This window comes from Lactuca virosa, chromosome 5, assembly GCF_052849685.1.
Source record: "Lactuca virosa cultivar CGN04683 chromosome 5, Lactuca_virosa_CGN04683_v6, whole genome shotgun sequence".
In the NCBI taxonomy this organism is placed as follows: Eukaryota; Viridiplantae; Streptophyta; class Magnoliopsida; order Asterales; family Asteraceae; genus Lactuca; species Lactuca virosa.
The window spans coordinates 418,975,711-418,989,055 of NC_136430.1; the positions used below are offsets into that span (position 1 = coordinate 418,975,711).

A 13,345-nucleotide genomic window follows, 5' to 3' on the forward strand; every position below is an offset into this window, starting at 1 on the left:
TAAGGGGAAGAGAGTTGTAACGCCCGTGTTTCTAGGCTAGCCATTAATATTGACATAATGGTCTAGGTTAACCTTTGTGACTAATTTTGGAGAAATGAAAAGGAATTATGTGAATATTATGTGTTTTATGTGTTTTATTAGGGTTTAAATAATTAAGAATAAAAATGAGCGTCAAAAATTAAATTTTAGATAAAGCCGATATCTATTAAGAAACTTGTGGTGGGCGTGACAAGGATTACAGATATATAAAGAATGCCGAAATCCGAGTTATAACGAAGAAGTTATGACCTGTCGGAGTTTCGCAACAAACCGGCACGGTGCCGAATGTCGTAAAAAGTGAGTTTTTGATAAACTACTTTTTATCCTTAGTAATCTAAAGGAAACTCGTAGTATTCGTTAAACCGAGAAGTTCGATAAAAAGAACGCCCAAATCTGACTTCGTATGAGGAAGTTATGATTTTTCGAAGTTTCAGCTTAGCAGTAGACAGCTAAAAACTCGAATTTTAGATCGAGTGATTTTTAGCCGACACGACCTAAACGAGAATCGAAGGTCTCGTCATTAGTAGCACAACGGTAAAAAGTCTGACGAAAACGGACGTCGGGTGAAGAAGTTATGAATTTTTAACGGATTTCCTGTCCCGGTCTGTTAAAAATAATAATATAAAAATTAAGGTCAAAATTAGCCGACGAAGTCTAAACGAAAGTTGTAGAGCGTAATTTTACCTACGCGTGCATATAAACAACGTAAAAAACGGAGCTGGTATGCGAAAGTTATGGATTTTAGACGTTTTGGCGCGAAAATCGAGAAAATTCGCATAGTCACGTTTTTGCCACGTCACCTTCGCTGAAAGAGTGCCACGTGCCCGAAATTGGTGAGTCATGCGAAGCCACGTGTCGCCTTCCCTCGCATGAACAGTAGCTGCGTGTCGGATTCTGATTCGGCCGAAGGGAGGCCCAATCCGAAGCTCGCAGCTGGACCGAGCCTCGCACCGCCTTAGCCTCCGAGCCTCGCAGATGGACCACTAGACCTCGGTCCAATCAGCAGCTGCCACCGAGGCCTTCGCACATGCAGCCACCTGCGGACCCTCGCCTGCGGACCCTACCACCAAGCCGACTTCGGACCCCTATAAATACAAGGGGTATGCGAGCCTTCCCGGTTAGATTTGGAATTTTGCCATATTTAGCCCCTTTCTTCATATTTTCTTCATCTTAGCATCCCCCAAAGCCCCGGTATCGATTCTAACACCCGGAATACGCCAAGAAGTGCCTTTGAAGCCCATAAAATTTATCTTTTTGGTTTCGAAGGCCGACCCTTCGCAGAGCCCGGTTTCTCAATAAAACTCCTGGTTTTACTAGAAACGATCGTTTTAGGAAACGAATTGCTGCCCGATTTTCATTAAATCAGGTGAGTGTGTAGTTACTTTCACCTTACACATAGATATGAAGTATTTTACATAAAATATGTGCTGTGTGAATATTTATTGTTTGTTTATTTGAGTTGTATGTTGAAGGTGTGATTTATACATGTTTTTAAATAATTTAAACTGTATATGTATTTTTATCTACAAAAAGGTTGGGTAAAACATGGGTAGATGAAATAATGGGTGTGTGATGAAAGGTGAGTTGGATAAAGGAGATGATCAGTAATATTGATCATGAGTTGAGGGTGAGTGGTGAAATTTGAGAGAATCACTTACCCAAAATGTTGGCCCCCGTCATTCAGCAGAGTAGGGATGACAACCATGGACTATTCTAGATGGTCTGTGGAACACTAGCAGGCCTGCAACCTGTAGGTGTAATGAACTATCTGTTCATTTGGAGTACTCTAAAAACCCATTGACATGTATGACAGGGGTGAATACTGTCAATAAATAAGAGCTATGAATTTAGCCCCTGTTGTATAAACCCTGGTGATGGTGTGACCTTGTGCCTATTCCTTAGGATGAATCCTTAGGAAGGAGTGATAGTTGAATCTTAGGGTAAACCCTTAAGAAATTAATAAGATAATGGGGTTGGGGTAATTTGGTTGATTGATTGATGTTTAAGTACAATAAATTTATTTATTGTGGGTTGAAAACCCTATATGCTCACCAGGCTTCCAAGCCTGACCTACTCAGCTTTTTATGATTACAGGTAGTGGACCCCAAGCATAGTCGGATGATGATGATGAGTGATTTATGGATTATAGGCCAGTAGTTATAAATAACTGTTGTAAGGCTTATAATGTCTTGTTTATGCTTTTGATCTGTATCGGAACATGACATCCCGAGGTTTTAATATAAAATGAAATTATATATTTCTTAAAGAAAGGTTTTGATAAACTTTTATCATATGTTGTTTTGGGGACCAATTTCCGCAACATCTTTTAAAAAGGTTCTCTGACTTTATTTTAAAAAGCATAAATTAAATCGGTCTTTTTTGGCCGAGAAATTAGGGGATGTCACATCACTTGATTAAAAGAATCATCAAGACCACTTAAAAATTGCATTAACTTCATTAGTTTAAAGTGATCATTATATTTAGTAGCAGCCTTACAAGTGCATTCAGCGAGATTTGTAAGACCATTAAATTCCTTCCAGAGAGTATCAAGTTTATTAAAATATTCAGATAATGAAGATCCACTTTTACTAAGAGAATTAATGCGTTGATGAACATTAAAAATAACAGATTCAGAATATACATGACTAGAATAGATAGACTCAAACAAAGAACCAAGGATCCATGAGCAAACAACTACATTGGAACGCTCCCGCTTCATAGATTGAAGTTCATCATTGGAATCCTTAGTAACTTTACCTTCAACAAAACCTAATTTGTTCCTAGCCTTAAGGCTTCTAGTCATAGAACTACGCCAAACATGAAAGTTTTCGATCCCAGTTAGTTTAAAGTTTACAATAATAGTAACAATATTATCTGAAGGATGTATGAACAAAGGGTCATCGTAGTTCACATACTCAGTCTTAGAACAACTACCAGATTCAGAACTAGGTGTAGGTCCAGTCATGATGCACAAACAAAGAAACTAACAACAAATAAGAAAAACAACATAAAACACAAACAAATGTGACTCCCACAAGTCCAGATGGTCACCACGGTATGTTGGGGCCCAAGACAAGAATCACATAGTCACAAAAAACAATCAACAATAAATTAACTGGTGTACGCAAGACAGCCAGGATCTCCCAGAATCTACAGCTAGAAACAGTTGTAAAAGGGAACAAGAAAGAGCTTACAAAACAATCGAGCAGAGAAGAAAACAGATCGACTCTTGTTACTCCGTTCCCTACAAGAGTTAACGGCGATGAAATCCATTCTCAATAGAGTTATTTCAAAGAACAAGATTGGTCGACTCGGAAGATGAAGTTCTTTAACCAAGGATCTCCACTCGTAGACAACTAGTCAAACAAGGATCTCCACTTGATGACAGATTTGCAAGAATACACAGAAACTCACAGTACCAAGATCTTAAAGGATAAAAACAACAAAGATTTTTATGATCTAGATGATATCCCAAAGAAAACCCTAGATCGGAAAAACAACCAAACCCTAGACGTTCACGGCGAGGTTCAACCAACTAGAGAATCCAATAGAGATCTCTAGGATAACTTACTGTGAAGATCTAAAGGAATCAAATCCACAAAAAAAGCTCAAAAAAGGATCTGAATCAAGAATACGCACAGAGAAGAAAGTACCTCGAACGTGATGTCGATGATCGTCAGAAACCAAGATCGGAGCCTCAAAGCTCTGATACCATCTTAAAAAATACAAAAACAAATTTTCCAAACATCATCATCCATTATATCATTTGAAGAAAAACATATAGATGGTTTTAATCGTACTTACATATAAAACCTCACTACAATAAACCGAATCTACTCTCAGTATTTCACTCAACCTATTCTACAAGAAGAATCAAGAACAACGATGAAACATGAAACCCTAATTCTATATAGGAAGAGAGAATGAGAGAAAAAGTAGTCTGATAGAGCTTAAAGAGGAACAAAAATGAACCGATCGATCCGTTGCAATGAACCATCTAATCCTTTAAGTACCCGGGTAAACGGGTCTCTTCAACCCGCGTGTCAACCAAAACTCAAATAAGAAAAAAGTATATTTAAACGCACAAGAATCATCCACTATACACAAACTACCCATATCACAATAAATATCAAAACCAACAATAAATAAGTTTACCTTTTTAAACCCTGCAAGAACAATGAATATTAATTTTTCATAGTAAAACATATTTTTTAACAATATTTAATTTTTTTGGGTGTTAAAAGGATATTATGGAGATCTAAAGGCCAATAAGGGGTGTGAAAGTGAGTATGTCCAGTGTGAGGGACGGGTATATATTGACTATTTCCAACAATATCTGAATTAAAATAACTCTTATCGCTAAAAAAGTGAGTTTATAGGTATCAGAGGCAATGTAAGAGTTGGCCCTAATGTCCATATACCAATTTGCATCATTTAGAGACATGGAGCTATGATCAGTGGCTTAATCGGATTGAAGATGATGAAACCATTAAGCAGGAAGCGTCAAGCTTGATGTGGCAGATTGGGTTGTTGTCGAGTTGACCGAAGGAGGTTGCTCGACCAGCTCGTGAGGTGGGCCGAGAATATTGTAGGCCTTTTGAGGAGCAGTTGGTCACTGATATTGTTGCTGTCGTTGTTGGGTTGTACTGGGCTGGCGTGGAATAAACCAAGTGTAACATCCCAAAAAGAGGTATAGCTTCTCTGGCCTTAATCGTTTATGTGGATGTCAAGACTAGTCCTTATTGTGAAAAAGGTGGCATTTGAGTACGCGAGGCGTACGCATGTTTACGCGCAGCGTACTCATGCACTTAACATAGATGCGGAGGCCACCTAGTACGCTGGACGTAGTAGGCTCATAATGAAACCTTAATATCTTCTTGTGTCCCTATTTAAAGAACATGATGGCCTCATTTCTAACCACCATTATTAGCCTCCAACCTCCTCCAAACGCTAATCTCGTTTCCTTAGCTTGTGTGAGTGCTTGTGGATCATTTGAGTGTTCTTGTGAAGATTTTGGTGAAGAAGGAACCGTGAAGGAAGGATAGATTGTGCTTCTAGCTCTTGGATCTGAGTTCTACTTCAGTTTGTGCATCTTCTAGAGATATCAAGTTCAAAACTTGTTCATTGTTTGTTCAAGTTCTTGTTTTGGGTCCTTTTTAGGGTTTTAGATCCCAAGTTTGGAACTTTGTGAGTTTGGTGAACTCCAGAGCTATTCTTTTGTCCTTTTAGGTGTATTAGAGTGTTCTAGTCCATAAACATGAGTGCTTGGACGTCTTAATATCTTCATGCATGAGTTGTATGATCTTTTCTGTTGAGAAAGTTAGAGTTTTTAAGATTGGGTCTTGACTAGCTATGAAAAGGCTTAAAGTCAGCAACTTTATGAATAAATAGGTCTTATTTAGCTCAGATCTATGGTTGGAATGCTTGTCTTAACGGGTTAAGACCAAAAGAAGTGAGAAGAGGGAGGCTGAGGAGTACGCCATACGTACTCCCAGCTACATGCAGCGTAGGGTGGAGAATCCCCGTCGCATACTTAGCCAGCTGTACGCTCAGCGTAGAGAGTTGTACGCCCAACGTACGCACTGGGTGTTGACTTTCGTTGACTTTTTTAGGTCAAATGGTGTACTTTTGACCAAGGAGGGGCAAAATGGTCTTTTTACGTTTCTAAGATTTAGTTGAGAGGCTTGGTCTAGAAATTCGAGGTTATTAATATCATTTATTAATTAGAGTTACATGTGGCACATTTTAGGAGGAGTGTAGACCGTCCAGTTTGGGTGCGACTTACTTTTCTACGAGAGGTGAGTCTTCTCACTATACTTACCTGTGTGGTGATTTATGTGTGACCGGAGGGTCTCATTCGTGATATTGACCGAAGGGTCTTAACTGCTTACATATATATATATATATATATATATATATATATATATATATATATATATATATATATATATATATCTGTGTGTGTGTGCATGTTGTTATGCATTCTGTCTTTGTGACTTATGCTGTTATGTTATTTTGTGTATGCATATTGAGTTATGACCGGAGGGTCCATACCAAGGTGTGAGATCGGAGGGTCTCACTGAGACACATGACTGGAGGGTTCTTATTGCGTTATAGCCATGCGAGGCTAATTATTTGTGTATGTGGTATTTTGGAGAATTCACTAAGCTTCGTGCTTACAGTGTTGATGTACATGTGTTTCAGGTACTTCTCAGGATCGCGGGAAGGTGTCGGCATGATTATACACACTCGTCTGCTAATGGGGATATTGTGGATTTTGGGATATTCCGACTTTGTTTTTGTGATGTTATGTATTGGACATTTTTATTTGGCATGAGATGATGTTAAAAACTATGTTTTTGGGAATCTTAAAAATGAAAAATTTTGTTTGAAAATTTTAAGCGTTACAAGTTGGTATCAGAGCCTCGGTTTGAGGGATTCGGACACACCCGCGGGGACGTCTGGACTCATACCGAGGAGTTGAATAAAGTTTTCAAAAATAAATAATTTCCTAAAAAGACTTTTCCAAAAGAGTAAAGAACTTTTAAGAGAAAAGCAGGACGAAGCAGTATGTACAATCAGCCAGAGCCCGAGTGGTGATTTCCCAAAATACCCTTACTTGATTATATTATGAGATGAGTTACTCTTGAGTTGTTAGAACTGCATGATAGATGGTAGGCTAGGTATCTCTAGAAATTATAAGCTAGAGTTTCCTGATTCGTGATCCTTTAGCCTAGGGGGTCGTTTCCTTGGTTAAACCTATTCTTGTTATCTGCTCTGTGTATGTTGCTTAGTTGTACATGGTTAAGACTTTATAGCTTTAAAATGTACGATTTAGCCTTTCTTCATGTTCCTTGTTTGGTTTTGTACTTGAGGAAGAATCATTTATTCGACTGTCTATCGATCCCTATATCATGTACGATTGGTGTGCGTGGAGCAGACGGCGAGAATGGCAGAGATCCTTGCGAGGCAGTTGGGTGTTGGGGAGTATTCTAGGATGAGTGCCTAGATATTCAGTTTGAGAAGTCTGCTGAGAGAATAGTTAGATATCCATGTGGGATAGAGTACTTGTGAATTAGGGTCTTAAGAGGACGACTTGGGACAAATACGGGTTGGGATGGAAGGTAGTATTGGGCCCTTACTACTGAAAGCACCGGATCTGTATGCGACTAAAGAAGGAATCTTAGGATGCTAAGGAGCTTGCAGGGATGTCTAAGTTTTGTGTGTGTGTATCTGTGTTTTAGCCTGTCCCTGATGATTTCTGTGTTTATGTTTAAGAGAAAATATGGTGGTTACTCGCGGTTCAGGCTCCATCAACCCCGAGAGGCCGAGTACCAGTGACGATGAGATCCGCAGGATCATTGCTGACGAGGTGGCTGCAACTATCAGGGAGGCCATCCCAGAGATGTTCGGGTCTATTAAGACCACTTTGATCGAGACTTTTGAGGAGCGTTATGCTTGAGGTTACCGCTGTCGCAGCCACCGCAACCTTGTAGCTATGAGGCCTTAGGGGGGGGTGATTCATTGATGTTCCGAGAGTTTAGTAACACGAAGCCACCAGAGTTTGATGGGACCCAGGACCCGATTGCTGCGATGAGATGGATCTCTGATGTTGAGGGATGTTTTTATACATGTTCATGCCTGAGAACCTGAAGGTTCGATTCGCGCTGAACCAGCTTCGCTTGGGGGCGAAGGACTGGTGGAAGTTTGTGACGATTGATTATTCTCCTACAGAGCATCCTGCAGTGACTTGGGAGAGGTTTACTGAGCTGTTTCGAGATGAGTTCGTTCCCCAGGTGGAGAGGGACGATTGGCCTAGGAGTTTCTGTCTCTCAAGAAGAAGACAGAGATGGTGACTGAGATCACGAGGATGTACCACGAGAGGGCATTATTCTGCCCTAAGCACGTGTCTATGGAGCAGGCACGTGTGAGCCGGTACTTGAGTATTCTAAGGAGGGATATTCGGGAGTTCGTGGCGAACTCATCATATCAGACATTGGTTGAGCTGCAGACCAATATCGGGAGGAGGGAGATCGAGCTAGAGACTCAGACAAGGGAGGGGGGAGAGTCTCAGGGGAGAGACAGGAGACCAGTGCAGACACAGCTAGCGACCAAGCGGGCCAAGCCCGCTGATTCTAGAGCAGGAGGCCATAAGGGCCACACTTGTGCCAAGTGCAGTAAGAGTCACGAGGGATCTTGCCGATCTGGGATTTGTTTTAAATGCTGCAAGGAGGGGCATATAGCGAAGTATTGCCCTAAGGGATTTTCGATTTGCTTTCATTGCAACCAGATTGGCCATAGGAAGGTTGAGTGTCCTCAGCTTACTCAGGGTTCATCTCAGTCCCCTGCTCCTGCTACCTTGCGTATTACTGATGGTCGGCCGGGGAAGGTCGAGGCTCTGAGAGCTTTCCAGCTGACTACCGAGGAGGTCCGTGTGGCGCCTGATGTTGCTGTTGGTATGTATCTCCTTATTTATGTTGTTGATTTGATCTGTTTATGCTTATCTTGTGTTTCATGTAGGTACTTTTCTTGTAAATTCTATGACTGCTTTAGTGCTATTTAACTCGGGTGCAAGTCGATCCTTTCTGTCCTTATCCTTTAGTCGTTGGTTTAGCACCAGGCGCGAGGCCTTGATTCGGCCATTGAGGGTTTCCATAGCAGACGAGCACGCGGTTTTTGCTACCGATGTCTTTCGTGGCTGTGTTTTGGATATTTTTGGTGTCGAGTTTCCGATTGATCCGGTGCCGATAGCGATGGAAGATGTTTGTGTTATAGTGGGAATGGATTGGTTGAGCCGATTTAGAGCTTTGGTTGATTGCAAGCGGCAGCTGGTGACGGTTCGGGACTCCAGAGGTGGAGTGCTTACTATTTATGGCGAGGGTAATAGATCGGGATCAACTTTCTGTTATGCCGTCAGGGCAAGACAGAGTTTACAACATGGGTGTATGGGTTTTCTGGCCTATGTGGTGGATACTCGGGTTGTGAAGAAGGGGTCGATCTCTGTTTCCGATGTTCCGGTGGTATGTGAGTTTTCTGATGTTTTCCTCGAGGAGTTACCAGGTGTACCTCCTGAGAGGCAGGTGTAGTTCCAGATCGATCTGATTCCAGGGGCAGCGCCTATTTCCAAGGCACCGTATCGTCTTGCGCCGCACGAGATGCAGGAGTTATCCTCTCAGCTTCAAGATCTGTTGGGGTAGGGGTACATACGACCGAGTAGTTCGCCGTGGGGAGCCTCGATCTTTTTGTCAAGAAAAAAGATGGTTCACATCGGATGTGCATTGATTACCGGGATTTGAACAAGTTGATAGTGAAGAACCGCTATCCGTTGCCCATGATTGATGATCTCGTTGACCAGTTGCAGGGGGCATCTTGGTTTTCCAAGATTGACTTGAGATCTGGATATCATCAGATGAGGGTTCGAGAAGAGGATATTCTAAAGATGACCTTTCGGACTCATTGTGGGCATTACGAGTTCGTGGTGATGCCTTTCGGGCTCACCAATGCACCAGCAATGTTCATGGATCTGATGAACCGGGTGTGTAGGCCCATGTTGGATTGATTGGTGATCGTTTTCATTGATGACATTTTGGTATATTCGAAGACCAGGGAACAACATGAGGAGCATCTTCGGGAGATTCTTGGGGTGTTGAGGATGGAGAGGCTTTATGCCAAATTCTCCAAGTGCAATTTCTGGTTACGACATGTCCAGTTCTTGGGACAACTCGTCAATCAGAACGGTATTTTGTTTGACCCAGCCAAAATTGAGGCAGTAATGTAGTGGGAGGTGCCGAGATCCCCATCCGAGACTAGGAGTTTCCTTGGCCTGGCAGGTTATTATCAGAGATTTATCAGGGATTTTCCAAGATTGTTGTTCCTCTCACCAAGCTGACCAGGAAGGATGTTGTTTTTATCTGGGGGCCTGAGCAGCAGGCATTATTCGAGACTCTCCGCCAGAGATTGTGTGACGCTCCAGTGTTAGCCCTCCCGGAGGGGGTGGAGGACTTCGTTGTTTATTCTGATGCATCGATATCAGGATTGAGTTTCGTGTTAATGCAGAGATGACATGTGATCGTATATGCGTCGAGGCAGCTGAAGCCTCACGAGACGAGGTATGCCGCCCATGATTTGGAGCTGGGGGTGGTGGTATTCACCCTTAATATTTGGCGCCATTATCTTTATGGTGTCCGCTATACCATCTACACGGACCATAAGAGCTTGAGGTACCTTATGGATCAGCCCAACCTGAATATGAGGCAAAGGAGATGGTTGGATGTAGTTAAGGACTACGATTGTGAAATCTTTTATAATCTAGGAAAGGATAATGTGGTAGCCAATGACTTGAGTCGTAGAGCAGTGAGTGCCCCGATATGAGATGTATGTATGACAATGACAGTGATGACTCCAGTTTTAGATGTCATCAGGGAGGCCCAAGTGGTGGCCATAAAAGAAGAAACCCGCAATAGGGAGTGGGTGATCGGGCAGTCTTCGGCTTTTGAGTCAGATAGTAAGGGGCTTCTGACTCATCATGGGTGAGTATGGGTGCCATATACGGGTGGAGCCCGACGGATTTTGATAGAGGAGGCCCATAAGTCGAGGTTTTCTATCCACCCCGGGGCCACAAAGATGTATCTAGATCTAAAGCACAATTATTGGTGTCCCTGCATGAAGAGATATGTGGCATGGTTTGTAGAAAGATGTTTGACATGTCGCAAGGTCAAGGCAGAGCACCAGCGCCCTCATGGCAAGTTGCAGCCTCTGGAGGTTCCCCTATGGAAATGGGAATATATTTCTATGGATATCATTACCAAGTTATCGAGGACTACGAGGGGTGTGGACACTATCTAGGTGATAGTGGACCGGTTGACAAAGAGTGCTCACTACTTAGCTATAATTGAAAACTCTTCTGAGGAAACGTTGGCAGGGATCTATGTTCGAGAGGTGGTGGCTCGGCACGGGTTGCAGACATCTATTGTGTCCGACCGTGATGTACGCTTTACTTCCAGATTCTGGAAGAGATTTCATGAGGAGTTGGGTACCCGACTACATTTTAGCACCGCATATCATCCGCAGATGGCCGAGCAGAGCGAGCGGACGATTCAGACGCTCGTGGATATGCTTCGAGCTTGTGTTATTGGTTTTAGTGGGAGTTAGGACTCCTACCTTCCTTTGGCTAAGTTTTTTTACAACAATAGCCGCCACTCCAGCATTGGGATGCCTCCATTTGAGCTTTTATATGGGAGGAGGTGCCAGACTCCTATCTGTTGGGGAGAGGTCGGACAGAGGGTTATGAGGATCACCGAGATAGTGCTCAAGATGACATAGCATATTCAGCAGGTCAGACAGAGGTTGCTGACAGCCCAGAGTCGTCAGAAAAGTTATGCAGACTGACAGCGTTCTGAGCTAGAATTTCAGGTCGGTGACTTTGTTCTCCTGAAGGTATCACCGTGGAAGGGTGTGATCCGATTCAGGAAGCGGGTCAAGTTGGGCCCCAGATTCATTGGTCCTTTCAGGGTTGTTGCTCGAGTGGGAAAGGTAGATTATCAGTTAGAGCTGCCTAAAGAGTTGAGTCAGATTCATGACACCTTCCATGTATCCCAGCTGAGGAAGTGTATAGTCGACGAGTCAGAAATGGTTCCTTTAGAGGACATTCAGTTTAATGATCTCCTAAACAATATTGAGAGGCCGATGGCGATCTTGGATATGAGAGTAAAGACCTTGAGGAACAAGGTAGTAAAATTGGTCAAAGTTCAGTGGCAACACTATAGAGGCTCGGAGTAGACTTGGGAGCCGATGTCCGAGATGCGTGAGTAGTATCCAGAGCTGTTTCCGGAGGATGACTTCGAGGGCGAAGTCAGATTCTAGTGGGGGAGAATTGTAACATCCAAAAAAGTGGTATAGTTTCTCTAGCCTTAATCTTTTATGTGTATGTCAAGACTATTCCTTATTGTGAACAAGGTGGCATTTGAGTATGTTGGGGCGTACGGATGTGTATGCGCAGCGTACTCATGCACTTAGCATGGACGCAGAAGCCACCTAGTACGTTGGGCGTACTAGGCTCAGAATGTGTCACACCCCCAAACCGGAACGACGGAAACGTTCGGGGGTGGAGGACGTCATGTTTAGTATCACAACAATTGTATCATAGCAAGCATAGTAAACACAACCAAACATTGGATACATGTAAAATTTAAAAAGTTTACATCGGTTTTAAATCTGATTTGAGTACATCAAGAGTGTAAGTAAATATAAAGACATGATCTTATTTGCTCCGACTTCTTCATAATTCCTGGAAGGTACCTATCTACTGATTACCTGAGAATACAAGCAGTTTTGAAAGAGTATCAGCATAAAGCAGGTGAGTTCATAAGCATTTAGTTTTTGGAGAAAAACTGTTCTTTGATCCTTTTGAAAAATGTTCCTCAAGAAAATCCCTTATTTTCTTATGAAAAGTATGATTAAACCCATTCCTTCCATGACTTCCAGGTTCATACTAGTTACGCATAAGACAAGGAGTCATGGAATGAATATGAATATCCGTTAGTTGAATGATAAACCATCAGCTTATAAAAATGTTGGTGTTATCCTGGGAAAATCCTATATTTTCCCTAAAACAGGTTATTGAACTATCCGTTCTAGATTGAAAGGTACAAGTATTTACCATACTTATATCGTTTATGCATTGAACTTTTGGAAACCATGATTACCATCAGTATATATGAAAGTAGTTTTATTACTTAAAATAAAACTAATGAAGAATGAAATCCTGTAAACAAAGATTAGTTTATACTTATTGTGAGTCGTATAACCATGCTTTATATAACCAATGCGACCTTTTCGACGTTCTTCAGGCGTCGGTTAAATGACATTTGTCACCCCAGGCATGTCTGCCTAACTGTAGCTAGCAGTTCAGGTGTGGGATTGTAAGTACCGAATAGATCTATTCACAAATCTCACCCTCTCCCTCCAGGAGACTCAGGTTATACTAGGATAGGATTTAATGAAGTACTCCTAAGAGTACAGGTTCGAAGTAAAGCCTCACAATTATGTATAATCTAGTTTACATGAAATTCAGTTTTATTCTCTTGTATTTGAATTCGTTGAAATCAGTATAAAGTAATAATCATACTTAAATAATTATTATATATTATACTCCTGAGAAAATATATACCATAAACTAAATCTGTCATAGTTTATATATATTCACTCATGCATGAAATCTGAATTGGTAAAAGCTGTATATTGAATTCTCCCAAACTATACCCATTATAGTTTACTTGAAATGATACGGAAAATGCTTTGTAAAACC

General features: G+C 41.8%; 1 protein-coding gene across 1 annotated transcript; it reads left to right on the plus strand.

Moving 5' to 3' along the window:
• Positions 1–7,324: 7,324 nt before the first annotated feature.
• LOC145114053 (uncharacterized) lies at positions 7,325–9,125 on the plus strand. The gene is made up of 3 exons (XM_079050064.1): positions 7,325–7,411; positions 8,330–8,495; positions 8,560–9,125. The coding sequence occupies exons 1-3, from the start codon at positions 7,325–7,327 to the stop codon at positions 9,123–9,125; spliced, it is 819 nt and encodes a 272-aa protein (XP_078906190.1).
• The last annotated feature ends 4,220 nt before the right edge of the window (positions 9,126–13,345 follow it).